The following is a 26,310-nucleotide window of genomic DNA, read 5'->3' on the forward strand; positions in this document are numbered from 1 at the left end:
ATGGACCGGAGGAAGGCTTTGTCCAAACCAGAGGCAGTCGTGAAGACAGGTGGCAGCAGCTGGTGTCGAAGCTTGACAGAGAAGGACTTCCCAGACAGTGACCACAGGAGGATCAGGATTAGTCCAGATCTTCCCTGGCTCAGCGAGGATGACATCCAGAAGATGGAGTTCCTCTCTGGGGGTGAGGTGGTCAGTAAAGCCAGGGTGCCTGCACATGGACAGGTGCTCCAGGTGGCACTGGATCCTCCTGCACACCAGCAGGTACACAGTTCAACTGTTTCTTTCATCATAATGTTGGAAGATCATTTGAAATACCATATAATGTAGTTGCCCATCAGGTATGTCCTGAGCAGCTGTTTTGTATCAAAAGTGACATGCAGAGTCAGTTATGACCTGGTGCTGTCCTCATGTTCATCCTGTCCTGTCAGGTGAAGTGGATTTTATTGGATTTTATTTATTTATAAAATACCAAGTTTCACCCTGAGAGCTTTTTCTTTAGACTCTTGAGCCCCCTTTCACACACGCACAGCACTCCTGAACATTTCTTGCTGCATGTGTGAACGCAAACGGACAAATTTTTGACCCCGACTTTACCCCGACTTTCTCCTGCCAGCGACCTAGTATCATGTCAGCAGAAAGTCCGGGTCGGCCGATGTGTGAACGCAGCAGGAAATACTCAGAAACATTCACGCCGAACAAGTGACGGAGGGAGGGAGGGGATCGTAATTCCATTATAGCTGTGCTTCATTCTTCTCCACCACGTTAGTGTTTGTTTACAAAACTACTTTAATCTGCTCACCTTGCTTCTCTTCAGTTATTTCTCCCCACACACCTGCTTTACCTGCACACAGTGGCTCTTTCTGTTTCTCCTCCCCTATCCGTCTGCCCTTACATTACATTACATTGCTCCACATTTATCATGAGCTGCACGTTTTACAAATTCGCCAAAAAAACACAACTCGCATTTTGTTTTTTTATCACCTGTGATCTCGTTTTCACAGCAGCAGGTGAGCTGCGTGCGAAGGAGGCTCGTTGTTACGTGTCGCAAAGATCAAACCCGACTTATGAGACCGACACTACACAGCTGCTTTAAAATCTTTAAAACAGAATTAAAAACCTCAATCAATGCATTTACAGGAGGGAACAGCAAACGTCTGTGTGTGTGTGTGTGTGTGTGTGTGTGTGTGTGTGTGTGTGTGGTGTTTGTATTTTTCTGATGAGCATGTGGGAGATGCTGCTCCAGGTATGGGAGAGACAGAACGCGAGGGAGTGTCCAGAAAGTTAATCGATCGTGCATGATGATCTTTCTGACAGATAGAATAAAAGACATGATAGAATTAGTCGACAAATATACTTCCCCTCCCTCCTATATTTTAGAAAGGATTTTACCAAAGGACAATGAATTTTCAATTTGTATTTTGATGAGCTAAAACCCATCAAATCAATGATATGGTCCTTTCACTGGTTAGGCACCATACAGTGGATGAAATCATAAAAACCCCTCTTGCTGTAAAAGGTTACGGGCAGACCTGATGTTGTTAATTAGTGCTGGCTAAAAAGGTATTTTTATTAACTTAGGTGAACAAAATGTTCATGTCTGTAGCCTGATGAACTAAAAAATCAAGTCTGGTGTTTTAATATAAAATGTGAGTTTTTATAACTGTTTCTCCATCACAGCCGCTGTCACAGGAGAGGGCTTCCCTTCAGCACGGACCTCTCCACAGTGAGCGCTGCCAGCAGGGGCTCTGCTCCCTGATCAAACGCACTGATGACTGGTTTGAAGTGTTTGCCTTCCACCTGGACCGGGTGCTGGGACTCAACAGAAGTCTCCCTGCGGTGCTGAGGACTTTCCACAGTGAGATCTTACCTTATCGATACATCAGGGGCAACCCCAGACCTGCAGTGTGGTGGGATCCAGATATTCAGCACCTCTCTGACGGCGACAACGACCAGAACTCGATTCCGCTCAGCTGGGTCCAGTACCAGAAGCTGCTGCAGGTCCACTGTGGGAGTGAGGCAGACCTGAAGTCACCACCGTGTGTGGGAGTTCACCACTCGGAGTGGGGGAGACTGGCTCTCTTTGACTTCTTATTACAGGTAAGATACATGTTTTTAACATCCTAAAGGGTTAGTGGAGTCAGGATTGTTCAGAGGGAGGATTGGTACTTAAAAGAGTTGGCGACATCAGGCTGTTCTAATGACAGTATTTAAACTTATTTACAGGAAAATGCATCTCGTTTCGAAACAGTTCCCTCTGAAGTCTGAGCCACAGCACAGCTACATGTGGCACTATGGTGTGTCTAGGTCAAACCTAAGTGTAACTAGGTGGTGCTTATTGATTAATGAAGGATTAGTTGGTGAACTGCTATAGTTGGTAAGCGAACTTCTAACTAATGTCACGAGTATTTCATGTCTTTTTATGCACTTAAACAGATACTTTAGGGCCTAAACCTGACCAAACTGTGACTGCTTTGTTTTGCTATGTGAAACTTTGTTGTATCTAATGTCAGCATTATTTTGCTTTACATATACCCCTGTATAAAGTTTAAATGGTTAATCTGAGAGTTAATAAACAGTTGGCTTAAAGTCAGTTAAAAATTTGCCCTGCCAGCAGTAAAGTTACAAGGAGCAAAAGTGTCTGATGATCACAAACTGTGTTTTTACCCGTTTATTCTTCTGAGGGAATTGATGATGAAATTCAACATCTGTTCTCAAACAATGAATCTGGCATATAGATGCATTCCCTTGTATTTCTTTAGACCAGTGGTTTCCAAACTTTTTACACAACGCACCCCCTTCTACATCCCGACCGGGTTGGTACCCCAGACCCTCGACACTTGAAAAAAACAAAAAAGAAACGCAACATAGCCTATTTATAGCCGCATTAAAGGCATCACGTTTAATTCTGCACTAACAATCAAGATATCACAGCACTGATAGATCACAACAATGCACTCTTACACCCGAAACTGAAACTACACTGCAGCAAACTTACGCACACTTAAGTCCTCACTTTTAAAGAGCAAAGAAGATGAGCCTGGCAGATCGGCCCATCATGAGAGAAGATGGGAACATGCTGTCATATTTTCAGCCGCATTACAGAAACATTTTATCAAGTTTAAATTACAATTACCAAACACAACATAGCAGTTATGGTAATAGAACATCAGTAGCCTAATTTTAATCAAACTGCAATAAAGTGACGCACAATCCGCCAAGAAAAGAAAAATTAGATTGACACATGCAGAGGCTCAGAAAATAGATCACATGGACAAAAAAGCAACAGATCTATTTGAAGATTTTCAAGTGAAAAATCCCACATGGTATAATTAATACACCATTACATTTTTCCTGCACCCCCAAGGGGTAGCTCGTGCACCCCTGGGGGTGCATGCACCACGCTTTGGGAATCCCTGCTCTACATGTTTTCAGGCTGTCCATCTGTATGCCTGTCTGTCTGCAAGTCCGGTTCTTGTGAGCTTGATATCTATATGTAATATAATTCTGTAAAAACACTCTCTTGGACTCAAAGATGAACTGATGAGATTTAGTTGGTCAAAGATCAAAGTCACTTTGATCTTTAGATAAAAACAGTTTGGGCCATATTTCAGAATAATATAATGCTAATATAAATGCTAATTTCATACAAATGTCTAACAGGATAAAATTAAGTGATGATATTCTTCATTCAAAAGGTCAAAGTTCAACTTCAGTTTGACATCATTATGTCCCCCTATGTGTCAAATTCTTCAGCTCTTTTATTTTTCGTATCTGCTGAAGATCTCCCCTCGCTCCAACCTTCACATACCTGTTTGTTCTGCTGACGGAAGAATGGTTTCCTGACATATTTTCCCCATAAAACACCATTATAAAAGATTGGTATCATATTCATATCATATAAGCATCACATACCTCAGCTAGTTATACATTTCTGACTTTACATTATGGAGTCTATGGGCTGATAATTTGCAGTAGGGCCATATTGATAAACATTACTAAGCAGAGACGCTGCAGCATACCCCAGAAGTGAAACCTCTGTGTTTTGCCATATGGGTCAGAGGAGCAATTATTATTGGCCTGAATAGGTGCATTTAAGGGTCCAGCATAAAGGGCTCAATTACCAGGGTTCCCACGCGTTCTGGAAAACCTGGACATTTAGAGACTACTTTTCCAGTCCTGGAAACACCTGGAAATTGATTAAAATGACCAAATATCCTGGAAATAATTCATGTTGTCCTGGAAAAAAGTAATTTGGCCTCCCCCAGAAAGCCCTCCATAAACTTCAGCTTGTCCAGAACTCTGCCGCCCGGATCATCACCAGAACACCTTCTTCCCACCACATAACCCTTATCCTACAGCAACTCCACTGGCTCCCAATCAACCAACGAATCACCTACAAAATCCTTCTGTATACTTTCAGATCTATTCACAACCTCGCCCCTCCTTACCTCTCCGACCTCCTGCACATTGCCACTACATCCCGCACCCTCTGGTCTTCCTCCTCCATCCACCTCACCGTACCCCCTGCCCGCCTCAGCACCATGGGGGCCAGAGCTTTCAGCTGCTCTGCTCCCCAGCTCTGGAATTCTCTCCCACCTGACCTCCGAAACTGTACCACCCTCCCCATCTTTAAAACTAATCTCAAAACTCATCTGTTCCGCCTTACCTACTCTCCCTGACTCTCAGCACTGTCCCTCACCCACCCTTAATGTATTTTATCTGGTTTGTTTTACTCTTGTTGGTGTTTTTACTCTTGTTTGTGTTTTTTTTGTTTGTACAGCGACCTTGAGTGTCCTGAAAGGCGCTTCTAAATAAAATGTATTATTATTATTATTAATTTAATTTAGCCCCTCACTCAGATTGCATACATAAACCTTGGTTTGATTTTTGTTTGAAACTTGACTGTTGGTAGGATAAGCTGTGCGGTATGACAGGTTTGCTCTCACCTGGCATGCAATATCCCCCCCTACTGGTGGCTGAATTTTAAACTCATTGCGTTTCTTAGTTTTGGCCCTTTGAGGTTGCTGTACCTGGTTAGTGGGCAGTATTGAAGCAGCACACTGTTAGCAATGTGAAGTGAGCAGCTAATAGTTATATTCCTGTAAGTATGAGCACATGACATTTCATGTTAAGCATGTGAAGTAAAATGGATTGTTTGTTATATTATATTATCGCGATGCTAATTTCCGTTAGCACGCAACTACTGGATGTTTTGACTTAAAATTACTTGATGACATATTCTGATGTCAGCTAGCCGGTAGCACAAGTTTGCCGTCTCAGCTCCAGTCTAGGCTCCCACAGCTGTCACAGTCACAATGGAGTCCTGTGAGTGATTTATGAATGCCGCCTTGAGACACTTTCTAACCAACTGAAAGACGAAGTATGACACTTGAATAATACTATCTTTTTTTTTTTTCAATATATTGCTTTGTTCTTTCAGGTGTAACTTGAGAGATAGATGTAGGCTAAATGAATGACTTCGCCCCACCATTCCGCCCAGAAGACAGAACATAACAGAGGTGTAATAATCCCGCCTTGAAGGTGCTTGAGACACACATCATGAACCCTGCTTCGTTAAAAGAAGGAGGAATAACTGGGGTTAAATGTGTCAGTACAAGGCCTACTGGTAAATTATATGACCATTTGCGACCAAGTGCTGTCCTGTATTGTCAAGAAAAACTCCTGGAAAAGTATTTCTTAAAAAGAGTGGGAACCCTGATTACACATCCAACACCCACTCTCCCAAGCTAGCCATTATACATGTTTACACTCTGATATGACCGAACCATAGCCCACTATAACAAATGTCCTTCAACATTTCTTCCACTTTCTAAAGCTCTGCCAGTGATTCCTCCTCAGCTGGAGAAAAATACTTTTTTAAAATTTTACATGAACCATCAAACCAGCACACTGAGCACGTCGTCAAATAAACCTGCTCTTTGATTAGCTCAGTGAAGCACGAGAAGACACACACGCTGAAGTGACTCATATCTGCTCTCTCTCACACAAACACACAACAGATGTCCTCGCTGGCCCAGCCATCTAATTTAGTATGTGATCAAAGATGCTGCTTTAAGTGTAATTGAGATAAGATGCCATCTGATCTCACACATTAGAAGTTTAAAGCTGTTTGCAGCGATCCTCCCACTCTGCAGAAAGTTTCTCTGTTCCCTGTGAAGGATTACATGAGAGATCATCTTCGGTTCAGCACGACAGTGTGTGGATGTAATCGTAATGTAAATCAGTAAAATCTCTCCTGTCCACATATTCTACAGTGAGAAAAGCACCTGCTTCATTTTAAACAGCAAACTATCGACTGTGTTATATAGGTCAGCTATAAAAAAACGGCTGTGGTGGCCTGAATGTTAAATATGTAACCAAGTACAAACCATTGATTATCTGTACACCTGCAGTAGAAGAGTGCATTCAGTGCAACATGGCACACCATGAACCTCTGCTGCTTTAATGAGACTATTGATGTGAGTATGGCGTTTGGTGTTTATTGCATTGTTGGCAGGTTTTGTAAAGTTGCCCTGGTAACCAATAGGTGTGATGTCATGTTGTGCTGCTGATGTTTCATGGTCAGCATGTTCAGGGCCACAGCACTTGTTTCCAGGATGCCTTGCAGTAGTATGCAGTAGGTCGAATGCTCTGCAGTTGTTCATTAAATGATACCACAGAGTTTAAGTCATAATCCAGCTGCACCACATAATATGTGTGTTTATCTTCAAGCACAATGGCCTCCTTTGCTTCCACATGGAAAGAGCAGAATGGATGCGATGAAGAGAGTCCCCAGAGCAAACACAAACCTCTGCTGTGTCTTCAGTTCATTTCTTATATAAACTATGTTCCTGTTAGGGCTGTCCACTCAAAGTCTATGATTTGAATCATCTGTCCAGAAGACCCTGAGAAGACTTTGCATTTGTGTTTTTTTTTTAAAGCTGCTTGAAAATCAAATCATGTGTTTTTCAAGCTCTTCTGCTGGTGACACAGCGGCTCAGGAGGGTCTGCGAGCTGAGCTGCTGCCAGCATCTTTGTTCGGCTTCTTTTTAGGTTACAATTCGTTCAGTGTTTGTTATCAACACAGTGTTTACCGTATCCGCAGATGTCTCCTTCTCCTACAAACAAGCGGACCAGAGGATTAAAACAACTTTATAATAACAACAACAAATCAGTGAAGCAGTTTTATATTAAGAGTGTTGTCGATGCTCTTTGGCAGTCCTTCGGGGGCTGCGAGCTGGGATGAAGCTAACTTTAGTTCACGAGCTGACTGAAATCCTTCATCCGATTAAATGATGTGAGTAAAAAAGATGGTGGCCTTACTTATAAGAATTCCATGTATTTTACATGTAAAACAAGAGAGTCATGTCGGCTGTTTTGTGTGGTGCTAAATTGAATGAAGGAACAATCGTCAAAGCTTCCTACAGCCAGAACTGATTTGAAAGAGAGATTCTGAGTAGGTTGACAGCTCTAGAATCTGCTACATGGACGGGCAACAAAGACATTTTAGTGTGTGACAGACAGAGAGACTGTGAGGTGAAGTGTATAGCTCCCTCTGTCTTATGATTAGTGTAGTGTAAAATTGGTTGAAGTTGAAGATCTTAAACATCTCCTTTCATGTCCAAGTCTATAAAACTTAAACTTTACTGTACAATATTCTGTCTTAAAAAATGGTGTGTTGGAACTAACACCGCAATTACACAATGACATAAACTAACTGATCATAGCAGTAGACCTACGGCTCCCATGTTCTGCGAGGTTAAATCACTGTTTTTACTCGTCAGACATTTAGAAAAAAATGTCAAAAAAAACATTTTGCAGCCGCTGACTGAAAGAATCTAGCGGAGCAATTCTACGACTTTTTGTTCCAGTTAGTCATTAGGACCATAGGCGTGTTTGAACTTTAAGGTTGGGGGTTCACAAAAAATAGAGAAAATGCAATGTGTACAACAGAGAGAGTGATTAAATACTTTGAGAATTAGGCCTACCACAGAAACCGAAGTCGCACAAACTGTAAAACCTGACAGTAAAGCAGATACAGATCCTGAGCTGCTGAGATGAGCTGGCTCGTTCATAGACCGACCCCGTGGCGTCTAATATAAACTATAGTGTGTTAAAACACAGAGAGGTCTGTAGTGTAGTGGGATCGCTGGGCATTTATAACCTAGCCTGTGATGTTCCATGCTTTGTGAGCCTCTCAGATAATTTACTCTAGTACCACGCACCTCTCTTCCTTTGTATTTTTTCCCTATTTTCTGAAAGGAACCAATGCGGTTCAGTGCTGTTGCCTTTTGCAATGACAACGCCGCACAATAACAGCAGTTATTGTGAAATAGCTGCTTGACTCAGTCTCTGTGTGGTCAGTGTCTTCATTGGCCCGAGCTGGTGTTGTTTTTTTAAAGAAGAAACAGAGTACATCTATTCAGAAACTCTTTTTTAAGAAAGTAGTAATGCAGTGAACTAGTGCTGACAGAATGTTGACCGCTAACCTCTCCTCATTGCCTGTCATGGGTGCGTGTGTGAGTGTCCCTGCAGGCTGCCGTACCACAGCTTTATGAAAATAATCAGTCACACAATTAGTTTACTATTTGTATCTATTATTATAGAGGAAGGCATTACAATAAATAGTTCTGTGATATTGAACTACGTTTTAACTTGCGTTCAGTGAACCCCTGAATCCCCCCAAACTATGCCTATGATTAGGACGTATTAGGAAGTATGTCAAAATAAAAGTGACGTAACCCCCCTGTTACAATTTAACTAAACATGCATGTCTCTCGAGGAAATCGGTCGCCCTTGCATTGACAGAGCAGCCGTTAAAACTACAAACTGTGTATAGTTGAAAAGTGTGGTTGAAGAGAGAGCCTGAGCTTCTTTTGTCAGAGTTCCTGAGTGTAATTATAAATCAGATAATACATTTCTGACTGATGAAAGGGTAAAGAGGTCACAGCAGACCAAAACTGTCGAGCTTATTTCTACATAATGGTTCAACTTAATGAACAATACCTGCAGAGAAAGGAGCATATGTGTGTGTTTTCGTGTGTGCAGAGGAGTGTGTGTCCAGGGGTATTGATGTGTCAGTGTCTGTGGGTTTGGATGTGGTGATGTCAGTTCAATTAAATATCCAATACAGCTCTGGGTCTGGATACGCATGTGTGTGCTTTTGTCTGAGAGTGTGTGTGTGTATTTGTGCGTCTTTGGATTTACATTTTGAGTGCAGCTTGTTTATAAGGTGTCAGCTCCTAATGATGCTGCCACTGTTGTTTCTCTGCTAAATAACAGGCAGGGAGAGATGCAGAGTAGAGCCTTTACACAGTAACTGGATGGATGCATGGATGGATGGATGGATGGATGCAATGCAGTAACCCTGGTCTTTTCCTCAGCATTGTGTCCACTCTGAAGGAGACTTTTCAATCATCACCAACATTTTTGGAAGCCAGCATCCAAACCTCTGAAAGGCTTCAAACGCTGCTCTCTAGAGTCAAAAAGTAAACACAGATATTAGCCCCAATTAGCTCACTGCTGACTACAGAGAGATCCATTTTCTGGGAAGCACGCCAGTTATCCAACAGCTAGCTGCCTATTCATCCTCATACACCAGCTTGTTTGAAGCTGGTGATTTAATATGTGGGAAATTGGAGAAGTAGTGGTGTCCAGGGATCACACTTCATGGCTCTGGCTAACACGGTGGAGACGAGTTTCATCTTTACAAAATCAACCAGGAGAACGGTCAACTCTCCATATAAGAAGCAACAGCAGCAAACTCCCCTACAAAGCACTCAAAAGAACATCATAGATCCTGATACAGTAAGCTATAGCAGCTGTTTTCTGGTTCCTGATGCTCGAGTTCTGGCTCTACAGAGAAGCTGGCAAGTGCTCCCAATTGATGTTATGTAAGAACTGGATACTAAGGAACTCAGCAAATTTGTGTTGATGTTCAAGAATATCACTGGTGAAAGTGAGCTGGACTCAGTGGACTGGTAAAGCTGCCATTATTGACTTTTCAGGTCACTTATAAATGTTGTTTTTAAAGAATGTGCACATGTTTAACAAGTGCCCGACTGATTGTCTATGATTGAGTCTATGACAGTGTGTCAGTGAAGCAAATCAGAACAAAGACCCATGATCAGCCATGTGGATAAGGAGTTACCATGTGGCCTTTAAAAACAAGCAAACCATTAAGTGCAGGAAATATTAGCCATAAGCTGAGCAGCAGTTCAGGCAGGACAGGAAGATTTTATTGTGCATTTACAGTTTGATTGTGCTCCAATAATTCAGCCAGAGCTCCTGAACCTGAGACTCAGAACATTTAAATTAAAGTTGGAACCGTTTAGAGGGATTTCAAAGCCCTAATGAAGGACTAAATTAGGCCCCAGGTGTGTGGTAGATCTTTTTTTCTGGGAATTCTTTTCATTAGAGATGAAATATCCCACTGGTGATTTCAGCGAGGTTGAGCGGCTGACTTTGTAATTGTACAGCACAATCCCCTGCTAGGACTATGATGTAGCACCTCTCTACAGAGGCACCGTGCCATGACTCTGCAGGAAGCCCTCTCTGCATCACACGACACATGGCTATTTCCCTCTACTTAACATGTCTTCTTGTGGCTGCAAAATATAGTGAATGTTAGCTTGCAGTTATGCTTTTCCTCTGATTCATGTTTGTGCTCTGAAAGCTGCATTCAGTTATGCATTACATGCACGCTATAAAGCCACAAATACTGTATGAAAGGCAATAACTACGTCAGAGCATAAACGCAAATCTCCGCACTATAATCCTGTTTACACCACTGGAAATGTTGTTGCAATTATCTAGAAAAAAATGCTGTTTGAGTTCAGCTGTAAGAAAAAAAAAAGGTTATTTACCGTATAAATGTGGAATCTGTGTTGAATCGAAAAATATGAATTCCTAAAGTAGTTTTTTGACCTTACTGACAAAAATCTGTCATCCAGTTAATTGTTGAAAACGACTCTTAAGTGACTAGAAAACTAAGAAAGTATATTCAGCTGGACTTGTTGTATGTCCTTCCAAAAGCTGCTGCTTATGGAAAGCTCTGATATACATGTATCTTACAGGTAAAACACAAGACTCATAGGCTGATATCAGTTTGGATCAGATTTTTCTCTGTCTCCACAAACATGTTATATTATTGTGTGGCTGTGTTTCTCCCCAGTATTTGCTAATCTATGCACACATTTAGTGTACCTGCCAAACATCCTGTAACTGTGTTATAGTCAGACCAGGTCTTGTAGCCTGAGTATTGTTGAACATTTCACCTCGTCGGTGTTGAGCGCATTCTGACACCCTCCACTTACTCTGCAGAGGCTGCTCCATATCGTGCATTTTACAACCTCCAGTAGTAATTTTGTCCTGCTTTGTTCTGTCCGCACACTGAGATTGAATGTGTATCTAACACCCATCTACAGTGTGTGTGTGTGGGGGGGGGGGGGGGGGGGGGGGGGGCTGAATATGAATAACCCATGAGGCGGCTCTCTCCTCCTCGCTGCCAAAGGTGAATCCCTGTAACAGGGCCAAGCTCTAATAGCCTCCTATTGATCTGCTGAGAGCCGATGAGCACGCCTCTGAACACTTGTTCCTACCTGCTCCCTTAACACCTCCCTGGGCTCCGATAGCAGGGAACCAAACACCAAAGGCACAGGAAGAGCAGTGTGAAGGACGCACCCTCACTCATTCACACACACACACACACAGTGTCAGAGGAGGACACCCTGGGGAGGATGGTGGACTGGAGGGTAAGGTTACAATTTTGGTGCAGGTTTTCAGAATAAAAGGCACACTGCTTCACACTGCTGCTGAGCAGCTGCTGCCAGAGCTGTGAGGGGAAATCGACCACAGCTCAGCATGCTCAGCATGTTTGTGATGGACTCAGTTTAAAGCAGTTTAAAGTGTGATCATAGTCAGACTACACTTAGAGTCTGGAGCCCCGCTAACAGCATCTTAGATGATGCCCACTCATCATATCAACGTGTTGTAAAGAGCAAACAATATAAAGGTAATTTTGTTTTTATAAAACCTTTAACATGGAGTCATTTAAATAAGGGGTTTTCACCTGGGGGGCATACATGTGCACAGTGCTATGTGGTAGAAAGAAATTGTGTAGAAATCTTTGTGAATGTGGTGAATGTGTGGACTGCATCTTTGCCAGGCCCAGTCACTTTACCCTGCCCAATAAATAACACAGCACAAACCTCCTTAATAACACATATTGTCAACTTTACTCTCCACTTTGTTAAGGTCTTTTTGAAGTTAGTCTCCAAATCCAAATCCTCCTATGGACGTCAGCCAAGCTGTGAGTTTGGAGCATCACAGCTATAAAGACAGCATGGGTGTTTTTCTTGTAAATAAATGTCTGTTTAGTCATGATCTTAACGAGGTTGAATGGTGAACACTGGGACTTATTCCTCATTTGAACTATAGATTACCCAAGTGGTATTTTAATTTACCGTCCCCCTGGTTTTAATCGTTGTTTTATATCTGAATGTCTGAGTTTGACAAAGTTCATGGTTCATGGTTGGTGATTTTAATATTCATGTCGACGATTCTTCTTGCAGCTTTGCCATGGATTTTGTTACGCTACAGAGTCTTTTTATTTCATCCAACATGTGTCTGGCCCCACACAGGTTAGGGGTCGTACCTCGGACCTTGTTTTTACCCTTGGTTTAAAGTCTTGTTCAACGTGTCTTTTAAGGTAGATTCACTCCCTACTAAACATGTCAGTTGCTCTCGTACCTTAAATCACCTCTCAGCTGAGAAGTTTTCTGCAGCTGTTAATACGTGCTGTTTTGTCTTCTCACACTGAGTTTTAATACACATTGTTCCACCATTTTAGAGAAAGTTGTTCTGCGGAAAACAAGACTGGTTCCCTCTGTAAACTGGAAATCCACTGAACTCAATGTTCACCGTCTCTGCTACAAAGACCTTTTAGCTGAGTATAACAACATGGTTAAATATGCAAGAACATCTTACTTTGCTAACTTAATTGCAAACAGTAAAAAGCAACCCAAAAGTCCTGTTTGACACCATCAGCAACATTGTCACTCCAGCACCCCCTGATGTGCCTGTCTCCAATGATATCATGATGTCCTCTGATGCAAGTGAATGCTCAGTCTTGGTACTCCTGGATCTTAGCTCTGCATTTGACACTGTAGATCACAGCCTTTTGATTGACAGACTCAAACGGTGGGTGGGTGTCTCTGGGAGCGCCCTGGACTGGCTCTCCTCCTATCTTTCACATAGGTGTTTTTCTGTGTCACTTAGTCCATAGACTGAGGCTGCTACTCCGTCCTGTGGTGTGCCTCAGGGCTCTGTCTTGGGTCCCATTTTATTTTCCTTATATATGCTCCCACTAGGCTATGTTATCAGCACATTTCAAGGAATCTCATATCATTATGCCGATGACATTGAGTTGTACGTATCTTTTAAGCCTGATGACTGACAAACCTTCTGTTTCGCACAACTGTCTGACTGCTAGTAAGGATTGAATGAACGACAACTGCCATCAGATAAACATTAATAAGACGGAGGATCTTTGCCTCTGATAGCATTGTTTGCAAGGTTGCAAAGTGTATTGTATCCCTCTCTCCTGCTGTAAAATCTAGTCTCAAAAATCTTGGAGTCATCTTTGATCAGGTGCTCTTTGAACAACACATTAGGTCATTAACCCGTTCATGTTTCTTTCAATTAAGAAACATTGGCAAGCTAAAATCTGTTGTCTTACAAGCCCAGTTAGAGATGCTTATCCATGCTTTTGTTTCTTCCTGGCTCGACTATTGCAATTCCCTTTTCACCTGCCTCAGTAAATCCTCCCTCGACCGTCTACAAATGGTCCAGAACGCTGCTGCAAGGATGTTGACTATATCCATTAGGTCAAGTCACATTACACAATCTTATTTTCATTACATTGGCTTCCAGTTAGGCATCAACGCAAGATATGAAAGAAAAATGACAATATATATCTTATCTTATTTGGCCTCATACCTGATGTATGACTCAAGATAACTCATCACACTATATTGCTCGCACTCTCTGTATGAGTGTGCATTTCTTTCTACCATAGAAAGGCTCCATGCAGAGAGCTCCCTGCTGTGACAGGAAACCAGGAGGGAGGGAGCATCGATCTCCAGACCTGATGTTTTGATGCAATCAATATATCTGTTCAGCAGGGCAGACGAACAGGAATTTACTTTTACTTTCTCTCTGAGAGGACAAACAGCAGATGATCAAGCCTCCATTGAGGTCTATGAGTGCATGTGCCGGGTAGATTTGGGAAACAGTTAAGAACTGAGTTTGTTTGAACGTGTGTAAAAGCAAGAGGCTGAGAAGCAGAGAAAAGAGCAGCACCCACACAAAGTCACATTTCATTAGAATAAAACATTTAAAAATGAAGACAGCACACACTGCCCACACGGTTTGACTGAAACACAGCGGCTCACACACAGCGGCTTATAGCACCAAACTGTGAAACAAGAGAAACACAAACACACTTAAAGCTAATGGAGGGGATCGTGTGCATGCAGATGAGGCGAAATTAGTTTTAATTGAGATAAGAGAACAATGTTCACTGTCATACTGGAGATGTAATCATGATTGTTATGGTGGACACGTGAAGACTTGTGTTTTAGTGAATCAGCCTCCACACATTCACTTCACACTTTGTTCCACTCTAATTCTGTGTTGACTCTAAGCACAGCAGAGCACCACATCTCGTGCTCCCCGAGGCCTGCTGCTGTTCGGTGGCACTGTGAGTCAATATTGGCTCAGTCTCCTCAAGGCTGCTGGACCACGCTCAAAATGTACTTCAGTGTGGGATGGAAATGTGGCAGCAGGGTGAGAAGTCTCCTAAAAGCACCACACGAGTGAGAAGAAAGAGTGGAGGAGCAGCTTCACTGCACAACAAAGCACACAAACACCTCCTCTATCACACACATGCACGGCTGACCCGGGGGCACCGAGGTTGTGTGAGTCACACAGGCTTGTAAAAAGACACACAAAACACACGTTCTACATATACACAGCGGTTGAGCAAACACACAAACACTCACATAACCCCGCAGAGGACCTGAGGGCAGATCTCATCAAGTTTGTGTGTGTTTGCTTCTCGCTGTGTCAGTCTCACACTTTAACACGAGAAAGAAAATCACGCAGCTCTCACACTGACGAGATCCTCTCCTATCGTTAGTAGTTTCATCTGCGACAGAAACGAAGAGCTCTCTGAAGGCTGGGTTTCTTATTAGCCTGAACATGTTGATGCATTTTTACACACTCTCAAACCTGCTATCACACTCAGAAATAGAGGTTAACTCTTGTTGATTACAATGAAGCCAAACAGTATATAAGTAAAGTCAATACCAATAAACTTACTTTATTTCAATGGCCAGCAGGGGGCGATACCACTGGTTTTAAAAAGACAAATGTCATGTAGAAGTGTAGTCCTTATTACATTGCAATTCCGCCTTAGTGCCGCAACGAAGCTCCGCTGTAATGCAGCCTTTGCAATTTCACACTGAACCACGCACTGCCGGCGTAAAGGCGCCCCAGTATGTGTTTTTAAATAGTGCTCTGGTGCTGCAGAAGAGAAACATGCGCGGGGTGTAAACAAACAGCGTCTGCTTCACGTACACACACATGGCACTGATGCAGGTTTTTCAGACCTGGGAAGACCCGCTAATAAAGCCGATTGTCTCTTTTCCCATTGCCAGTGGAGTATACTCCTTTATGCCTCTTTTCTGCTGCGTCACTGTCTGACGTCACAAATGCGCCAGAAACAGGGTTAGTAAACAATAGTACGCACAAAGAACTTTAAATTTGGAACAATTTTCAAGCACTGCTTGGATGGAGACGGTTGGAATTTGTAGCTGAGATAGCATAGCATCACGCCGCAAAGGGGGCGGAGATTAGCGTGTCGACCCAGGTTTTGTGTTCCCATCATTGCCGATCTGAGCCGGAGCAATAATTAGCCGGTTCTACTGCAGATTCATTTGACCCCGGTCTGTAGCCGATTGTTACCTTTCCCACTAAGCAAAAAAGCCAGGTGTTAGTGGGGGTTAGCAGGTTTTCTGACCAGTAGGAAAGGGGCTTTATTGTACAGAAGTGAAGCCACAATACCCCCAATGCGGGCACTGCCATCTTGCACTGGTGAAGTTATTGGAGCCAGAGGCGGCGCAGTAGAGATCGTCGGGTGGAGCCACGGTAACAATGTTCTGCCACTTCCGCTAACCAAAACACACTTTAAACATACCAAAATGTATTTGACATGACTCGTCCCATCTGTTAACATTGAGGAGGCGGGCTTTATGACCTGCAGGCAGTCAGCTGTCACCTTTTTATATAACTGAGATTAGATGTTACCAAAGCAACAGGAGTGATAGCTGTGCAAATAAGACCCAACTTATAACTTACCCACATTTTCCTTGAACTTGACTGAAGATCTGATTAAAGTGAAACCTTCATTTGACCTTTTGAAGAACCAACTGCAAAGACTGAAGTAGCAGGTTCTGAATGAAGTTTTAAGAGAAGTTCTTACTGCAGGAATATGATGTCAAACTGTGCAGTCAGACATCAGACTGATAAATCAGCAGTATGACAAATCTATTCAGCAGATGTCATGTAGTTTGGAATTTTCCAGACTGCAGGCATGTCCTGAGACGTTCAACTCCTCAGTAATTATTTATTTTGGCAGCACATTTTATGTTTTCATATCTGATGATTCAGATTATAAATTCTGTTGTAGATTTCAGTCCATCCAAAGCTATTAGAACTATGTTTGTTGGTTCACTTTATATTTATAAAAAGTATATATTTATATATTTATATATATTTTGTGAGTTGATTTAATCAGTTTGACATGATAACTTATTCAGGTCACCTGTCAGACTGAGAGCCAGAAGCAGATCACTGACTGGGGTTAACAGCTAACACATGCTGCTTGTTCCAACATGATTTACAGTGAGAGTCAGAGCGATCATTATAGCTTCAACAGCAACAAATAACATACTGGAAAAAGTCAGCTCTGAAAAACAATTTAAATAGAGGAAATACCATTAAAATGAATCTATCAACCCAACAAGTAAAGGTCACTCCTCATATTCTTAAAGCAATGAAAAATAACTTGGTAAATGTGTTAAATATTCCACAGATATCTAAAAACTATTGAGGCCGGCGGTTAGCATGCTAGCGCAAAGGTAACCGGCTTGCTAGCGCAGCGGTAACCGTGATGCTGTCGATGTTGGCTCGGCAGGGTGGGCGTGACCTCGCACGAGGGAATGAGAGTGAGCTTCTGGTGACGAAGAGCCCAGGAGGAGGGGCCCAGTTTGAATGTGCTATTAACAAAATGCAAGGAAAAATCCTACTTATTATACCTTTAAAAAGTGAGATTTAAGAATTATTTTCTATACACAGAAAATGTGACTACATTAAGTAAATGCCTGAGCAAACATCTTAAAATAAGGCTATATGTTTCTGTAATATTTCTGAAATCAGTACAGCTAGCATGATACACAGAAGATATGTTAAAATCATTGTTAAAGTCATGCAGTAGAAAAATGTCTGTTCTGGTTATGGTCTTGCATAAAGTCTGTATTGTCGCGGTTTAGAAGTCAAACTTAAAGAGAGAGGACCTACATGCAAACTTGGAAGATTTTAATTAAACACAAAAACATGTAACAAGGCGAAAACAAAAAGCTTACTTGCAAGATTGCAGGTAAAATAAATCCAGGGGGAAAAATAGAACAGGTAAAAATCATGGGGAGTCACAAGGAAACAGGGTTATCCAGACAAAGGCGACAGTCACAGGTAAAAACAACAGTGAACCAGCACAGGGACATGGGAAGAGTACACTAGGGACTCTAAGACTAGGGAGGTAAGACTAATCAGGCACAGGTGAGACAATTAAGGGAGCAGGTGAAAACTGTGAGGACAGGGCACTAATCAGACAGACAGGAAAACACACAAAGGTCAGAAGCTAAAGAAGACAACATACATGGGGCAAGAACTACAAAATAAAACAGGAAATGCACTGAACAATAATCATTAATGCAAATCAAAAACACAACATTACCTCATGACATGTATACGCTGGAATTCACTGACAAACTCTAAGCACTGTCCCTCACCCACCCTTAATGTATTTTATCTGGTTTGTTTTACTCTTGTTTGTGTTTTTTGTACAGCAACCTTTAGTGTCTAGAAAGGCGCTTATAAATAAAATGTATTATTATTAAAGAAAGCATAACATCCTTCAAATATGTCATTTAAATGTATATTTTGAGAACTGAGATTATCTTGCTTTAAAAAAAATCTGAGACAAACAGATTTCTTTGCCAAACATGCACAGGTCAAACACTGATGTGACAGAACAGTTCACTTACTCATAGTGTATTCTCCAGATCCAAAAGTGTTTTTATTTTGTATGTGAAAGATTGACATTAGATCAGCGTATTTATTTTGATCATAATCTCTTCAGTTGTGAAGAGAATCAAAGGATCAAATGTTTGAAACAAGAAATTCTGACTGTGACAAAGCACAGCTCTTGTCAGTGTTGATCACACAGATTTATCCTGGTATTCTAGGTTCAAATGCTGAGGTACTGAGAACCAGTAATCAAAACCTCACTATCAAGTTATAATATTTTATGACATATTTACGAACAAAAACATTTAATACAACTGAAATGCTTAAACATAAACTGCCTGCTTAAAATATGAACAGTATATGTAGGAAAACTGCGTCAATCTGAGATCTTCTGTTTTACTTACGTTTCAGTTTTTGCATTGTACCTCGCTCTATCAAAGCCAGTGACTTTGTGTGTCTGTCTCTATGTGTGTGTTGTTTCAGGTGAACGACCGGCTGGACAGGTACTGCTGTGGTTTCACACCTGAGCCCACTGAGCTCTGTGTGGAGAACCTGCTGCACAGCAAATGTGCCAACACCAAGGAGCTGCTGCTGGTTCACATCCTGGTACGAATCACAAGATGAGCTTGTGTTGTAGTAAACTTTGATTGACTTTGAAACACTTTTGAGGTTTTTTTCTCTTCATTTGCAGAAACAGCACAAAGAGTAATGAATGATTCTCAGTCAGAGGACACGTTCACTGATCCGTGCTTTGATTGATGGCTCAGTAAAAGAAACAGAAAAGGAACTACTTTTTATCATGCCGTGCCAAATTGTGTTTAAAGTCAAAACTTAAATGTCACTATTTTGTAATTGTCAAATCATCCTCTCTGAGTGACTGAAAAAAGGAAACGCACCTCTTCAGCCCTGGTTGTTTTTTTGGTTGCAGCCGTTGTTCCGTAGCAACACAGGAGAAAGGATCTATATTTAAATGACACAAAAGAAGCTTCCAGTGGTGTTGATGTATGTGTTTTTCACAGTGAATGTGCTCTCACCTGGAAGATGTGTGCTCCTTATGTTACATGTGATTTGGATTGTTTGCTACAGCATGTAAAAATAGATAAAGCTGTTGTGTGAAAATCACAGCAGGAGCTTTTTTCCATTCTGAAGGTGATATAAAAGTTCAAACATCACTCACCTGCTGAGGCCTTCATGGTAATACTGTTTATGGTTCATATCCAAATAATCTTAACCCAAGCGGATATTGTCATGCACTGAATAACCAGTGGATAGAAGACTTGTCTCAATGGGGAAGGGACAGTTATAATACTGTTAACCCCTGTCCTGTTCTGCTCAAGTGTCTCAGTAAGTGATGACAGTGTGACAGTCAAGCAGCAGAACAATATCCCATACCCTAAAACTGAATTCAGCTATCATTCGTTTTATGTTTTATAGCTGCGAGCCTTCGCTGCTGATTTCAACATCATGATGCAGATTTGTAAGAAGTAACAATTAAAGCTTTGTCAGGTCTGTCCTCAAGAGGAGAAGAAAACTTTTAAAATGCTGGTTTGTTGAACGGAGGTCGGATCGATCTGATGCATTCGAGTAAGTTGGGAAATCTCAACACTGAAGGGCTTTCGTGACACAGCGTGACAAGTTAAATTTTAGATCTAGAACAGATTGTTAGCTGTTAGCATGCAGATGTGTGTTTATAGAGATTAAGAAAAAGCTAAATCGGATCGCGCTGATGGGAGCCGGGATGTCATTATGGCGGATAACTTTCCGCCTGCTTTTGCTCTCCTCCGAGCTGTTTTTCCTGCATACACCGCAGCCTGCTGATACGTGATTGGTCAATATTACTTGGACTACAAACGTTGTTCAAACAGAACACTGGCCAGATTCTACATTTCTATGTAGGATCTGTAAAAAGAGATTTTATTTATATGTAAGCAGGTATTGGAAGCCCTTTCATGGGAGTCATGATTGTTGTTGGCTTTTACCTGTAGAGAGGACAGCGAAGTGATGAGCAGACTGGTTCTTTCAGTAACCTGGCTTGTTTTGTTTACCTGTTGCTCTGTCTCTCACCTGAGGTGTGTGTGAGTGTGAGTTTGCTATGTTCAACAAGTGCTGTTAGCTTTGGGTAGTGTAATAAATTTACAACTCTGGTCAGCTACAACAACAAATAGAATCTCATTCTGTGTGAAAAACTGTTGATAACTGATTAGCAGGCTAAAAAATAGCACTGGGCATTGACTGTAAGTGTTTGCCAACCCTTCACTCCACCTACAGTCACTTCTGGCTCTACGAAAAACAAGATGGGGATGCTAGTCCACAAAACAAAATGTCACCACTGCTACTTCCACTTGTAACATACAGCTTCCTATGGTCAAATTGTCTTCCTTAGAAAAAGCTAACGCATGATTTTATCAAAAGGCTTTTATTACCCCTCTCCATTAATTACAAAACCTGGCAGGTTTCACCGAGAACATGCAAATTAACAAATCTGGCTTTCAAATTAATAATTCATGCTCACAAAATACTAATTAGTGCTAACAAATTAACTGTCTGTTCATAAATGTAGCATTTTGCCGACACTGTAATTATAATTATTTTAGCAACTTGGAGGCAACAAGCTACAACACTGCATTGACAAATTATCGCCTTCGCACAAACAGTTACAGTAATGCAAGGGTTATGTCAGAACAGAAGTAGTTCATACAATGTGTTGTTCAAAGCAGAGCTGTTCCAAACAGCCACTTCATTTCTCCTGTTCCACGTCCACGCAGCTGGTAAATCTGAACGCATGAAGCCGGGGTCAGTGTCACACTGACGGTCAAGTAAAGGTGAAGGGGAAATCGTAGCTCCTTTCCTTATGTGAAAGTGTCCTTGGCAATACCACATTTCCTCACAAGTCACAAGTTCAGGGGCCTGCGATCAACAAGGGGAAGATATCATAGAACCATTTTACTACATTTTTATCAACTCACAACAAACAAATAAAATGTGATAACTAAACTCTTTCCAGACATTTAAATGCAGAACTATCTATTCTTTGGTTTTCTTTGTAAGTCAAAGAAGTCTTGATTTCAGTGAGTGCCCACTTAAAGTGCAGAATTTACACGAGCAGGACAGTCAATGGTTCTTCTTAGGTGCCAACCTCGGTAAAGAGGGCAGTAGTAATTAGAGCCTGACTGATATATTGGATGACCCATATTATCTGGCTTTGTCTTGGACGCTTACCATAAACCCCTACTGACACCCAGAAAATTTTAGAATTGCAACAATTTTAAGATAAATTGAGTCTTTAGGATGAAAACTTTTTGTTTAAATGTTATTGCATGTCCTTTATAGTGGACAACAGGACCCTTCATGATTATTATTTTTCATATTTCTTGTTTCCTTCTGCATCAGACCAAAACCCTGCTGCATCATCTAAACAATCATGGAAGCTAATTTAACTGAAAAGTGAGTTATTTGAACAGTGTAAACCTTTCTGACAGTATTCTGACAATTTCCCACTTTTAGCACTTTCACAGGACATCAACTGAAAATAACACCACTTAAACTGAATCACATTGTTCATGTGTCCTACACTCTACACTACACGACACTCTGTTTCTCCACCTTCTCATCATCTGAAAGATCAAAGTCTCCACCCAGCTAGCAGGGAACATTCCCATATCATTCTCATATAGCTAACATTACCTACAAGTTCTTATTACGTTTGAAAGAAAATGGACAAAACATTTTAACTGCAACACTCTGAGGATCTTTTCAGGATGTTAGTACGGCCTGAACTATCAGAACGGGATTTATAAAACGTTCCTGAAATGTGATTTGAACATTCTCACTGCAACTTTCTGAAAATGCTTTCAGAGAACGTTCTCCTGCTATTAAAAGGAACATTCTGAGAACCAAATAAAAACTTCCCGCTCAAAAAATTACTGGAACATCGCATGTAACATTCTCAGAACGTTCTAGGACAAAACATTTACAGCTGGGCATCCACAATCCTGAGCAAAATGTTCTCAGTCACATGCCTGTTGCACACCTGTGATTCCATGAATTTCATATATAAACAGATGGTTCCCACATAGGACATGAAAAAAAGTACACTGTTAGGAGGTTAAACTTTTGTGCATTTTAGTAAAAGACTGCTTTGTAAGTTAGTTAAAACCCTTTTCTATCTAAAACATATTAACTTTATGCTTTAGAAACATCATTAATGTGTATTTTGAATTGTTTACCTCTTGCTCCTCTTCCTTTTTGAAAAGGCAGAACTCCTGTTGTGAATGACACACTCCAACATATGAGAGCTCATTGGAACGGCAAGGATGTGGTCTACATGGCACAGCAGGTTTCAGCACAACAGCTTTTAAGGTTTTTAGAAATATCCTTTGGACACTCATGTGCCCCTCAGAGGACAAAAATTGAATTGCTGGGTCTCAGGAGGATCTACCTGGCGATTGAATGGAAACAGTAGACCCTTTTACACAACCTATTCAAGACGGGACTGTTTCGCCGGTTACGCCTCGCAGTCTGTTTAAAAAGATCTGTGGGACGAAGTCGATCTGCTGCTGAGCTGGCACCGCAGGTATTAACAGTAGTAGTAACAGAGGTCTAACCGAGGCGAAACGGCATCAGTGTAAGCGGTGGAGCTGTCAGGACAAGGACACCTGAACGCTGTGTAACATCACACACTGACACAGGGCTGTTTAGTTCCAGAGTAGAAGTATAAAGGTGGTGTAACGGTGGTGCCTCAGCACAGCGGTGTTGCGGTGACAAGTGCCATGGTGATTTTAAAATAAAGATTTCAATCAATTTAAATTGATTCATATCAATGCATCATTTCACCTCTATTGTTAATATGGAAGCCCTGAATAAGGGTAGCTTTAATGGCTACAGTTAAAACTACAACAAAACTCTATTCTATCTAAGTAGCTCAGTCAGATAACATTAACCCCTCTTCCTCTCTCTCTCTCTCTCTATGTGTGTGTCTGTGTGTGTGTATGTGTGTGTGTGTGTGTGTGTCTTCAGGTGAGAAAGGCAGATCCCTCCAGACTGGTGTTCATAGACAACGCGGGCCGGCCCGAGCAGTCCAGTGACAACCTGAACTTCCGGCTTGTTGAGGGCATTGATGAGTGAGTATGAAGCACTACTTTAGGACGATGCAAATGTGAGTTTTCTTTCGCTTCATTCTGGCATCAGGCTCGATAAATGACAGCACGCAGAGTCAGAGACGTTACTGGGCTCACAGCGGGCTCTCACAGAGTGCAGCCAGGAAATGTTTCAGGGGAAAATAAAACACATCTAACAACTTATTTCCCTGGTGGACAGCTTTCAAATCAGCAGCACAGAAACGTCCACTGGAAGCTTGTTAGACTTTTGTTACTTTGTCTGTCTGATTAGATTAGTGTGCATTCAATTAGGCAGCTATTCAATATGCTGAATGAATCAGGTCTGATAGAAATTCCCATTCGTCTGTCACTTAGGATTACTAAGCCGCTCCAAAAGATGTTTTAAAATATCTTAAGCCTGAATGGGGAACTGGGTAGAAATAGTTTAAAATCACTGAATAATATGTAGCAGAGTATTTTCCAGAGCTGCTGGGAGACTTGTTTCAATTACCTTAACAACTTCCTGGAGTGTAATTTTCTGAACTTGTCCTACGTTTAAACTGAGTATTCTTAAGATTTGAGATTATGTTTTATGACCTGAAAAGAAGCCAGTTGTTGAGCATGCTGGATGGAATCATTTGACATTACCCATGATAACTGCATGAAGGAAAGGTTGTTCTCTGTAGTAGAGCACTGCATTGGGATTAGGACCCAACGCAAATCTCAGGATCTTTGCAGGATGAAAATTGTAGAAATTGGTCCCTTTATGTAAATGATCACACTGTCTGAAATAACCTTGTTTATTAAAAATAAACACCAGGTGAACAGATTGTTCACAAGTCCTCTTTACCTACAGTCCTTTTATTCTCTCGCTCCTTCCGTTTTAATGCCCCCGATTTATTGACGGTAAAACCACTGAAGCGATCCCACTGCCCAGCAGCGTGTGATGGAGAGCTTGGTGTCTCTGGCTGTTTTGGCCCATGTGTGGCTCGAACAGGAATCTACCTGGGGTGAAGCAGGCGTGTGTGAGGCGGCAGTGAGCTTTTCCTCATCTTCTGGCATCACCGGAGTATGCGCATTGCGCCTCTCTTTGTTAATACTAAACTATAAAATAACGTTTATTCTCACTCAGAACTCCAACAGGAGCTGGATTGAGAAAACAGTACCGTGCAGGGCTCTACTCTGCAGTCAAGGTTGCTAAGTTGCAGGAGTGTTTTCAGGCATCCTGTTTTTAGCAATGTTACAATGTTACAATGTTACAATTTCATTTAGCAGACGCTTTTGTCCAAAGAGACGTACATCTGAGAGTTAATACAACACAAGCAACAATAAAGACAGGAGGGAACGAAGTCAGGAAGCCAAAACACAGCTTCAAGTGTGATTGGACACTGGTGCCGACAGGAAGTGCATAGGGCGTTTGTTGGTTTGTTTTATAATCATCAATATCATCAACAAGGTCAATATAGTCCCTGACAAGTGAAAGTCTAATTTATTTTCTGCTGGAGCCATCTGAGGCTTAAAGTAACCTGGTTTAGTCATCATTAATCTCTTTCAACAGGTATCTGCATATGAATAAGATAGGATATGACACTTTTACTTAATTTTCCACTCCATTCTTGCATCTCAAGTTATTGGTTAGACTCTAATCAATGACCAGCATACAGAAGAGGAAGTCTTAGCCGAGCTGTCTGATATCAGTTATCCTGATATCCGACTTCAGATACTTCAGAGACTTCATGTAGCAGAACACATTAAAACATCAAGCAGCTTAAATCGCAAAATTGTTTAAGGGTTCATTTTGAATAAATTTGGCCACTATTGCATGATATTCTGTTTTCAAGTGTTTGCTAAAACGCCTGTCTTTTAAGGTATCTAAAAAACGGATGAAGAGTTTGACTTTATTGAGGCTTCAACACATCATATTTAATGTTGTTTCTGTTGTCAGGTTTCCAGAGAGAGCGGTGTCGGTGCTGCGCTCAGGCTGCCTGGAGACTCTTCTTCTGCGCTCCCTTTACACAGACAGAATATTCTGGGACAGCCAAGGTGGAGCCAGCGGTCTCAGGCCTCTCATCCAAAGTGTGGAGCACAGAGGGAAGATTCTCCTCCAGCACATCAGGGACAAGAAGCTACAGCTAGAGAGGGACCTGTGACTAATCTGAGCGGACCAACCTGGAGTGTAAACTGAATCACTTAGGTTGATAAGCTGATGAATAGATGACATTGATGAAATGGTCCCGCTCATTTGGAAGCAGACAATCTCAGATGTCAAAGAACACTCTTTACTTACAATAATAAAAGTCCACATTGAGAACCTCAGGTTTTAAAACCAAAATGTGCCAATATTATATCTTAAAGTCCAACTTATCTTTGTAAAACTTTAAAGGGAAAGTTTGGGTTTGTATGAGGTACTTATCAATAGTAAGTGTACATGCAGGAGATAACGGTCAGCACAGCTCCTGTTAGGAGAAGCCGCTAGGAGTTCCTACATGGAAGCTAAGCTAAGCACGGCTGCAGACGGGATCAGGAATACCAAGTTCTTTAACCACTTTAAAGAGTCCTACATATAAACAAACATTTCAGGTTAAGTGTACGCTGTATTTGAGTTTTTTTGTCATCTTCACATTGATGTCAGACAGCCCTTTCCCTCTGCACTATGTCTCACTCTGCACAGCAGCCCTGAATACCTACACATGCAGCGCACAGTTTCAGGTCAGCTGTTTGAGTCAGCAGTTTATAAAAGTGACAACTAACAAAAGAAAATACAATATTATTATGGAAAGCACGAAATGCCGAACACTTACTAATGACACAGTAAGTACCTCATGCAACCCAACTTCAACATACA

General features: G+C 41.6%; 1 protein-coding gene across 1 annotated transcript; it reads left to right on the forward strand.

Moving 5' to 3' along the window:
- gask1a (golgi associated kinase 1A) lies at positions 1-26,088 on the forward strand. Its single transcript, XM_069655623.1, has 5 exons — positions 1-261; positions 1,708-2,097; positions 18,853-18,975; positions 23,386-23,489; positions 25,411-26,088. The coding sequence occupies exons 1-5, from the start codon at positions 1-3 to the stop codon at positions 25,613-25,615; spliced, it is 1,083 nt and encodes a 360-aa protein (XP_069511724.1). The 3' UTR covers positions 25,616-26,088.
- Positions 26,089-26,310: the final 222 nt, after the last annotated feature.

Source organism: Semicossyphus pulcher, unplaced genomic scaffold (assembly GCF_022749685.1).
Source record: "Semicossyphus pulcher isolate SPU_LCO1_2020_fin unplaced genomic scaffold, fSemPul1.0.p SCAF_9, whole genome shotgun sequence".
In the NCBI taxonomy this organism is placed as follows: domain Eukaryota; kingdom Metazoa; phylum Chordata; class Actinopteri; order Labriformes; family Labridae; genus Semicossyphus; species Semicossyphus pulcher.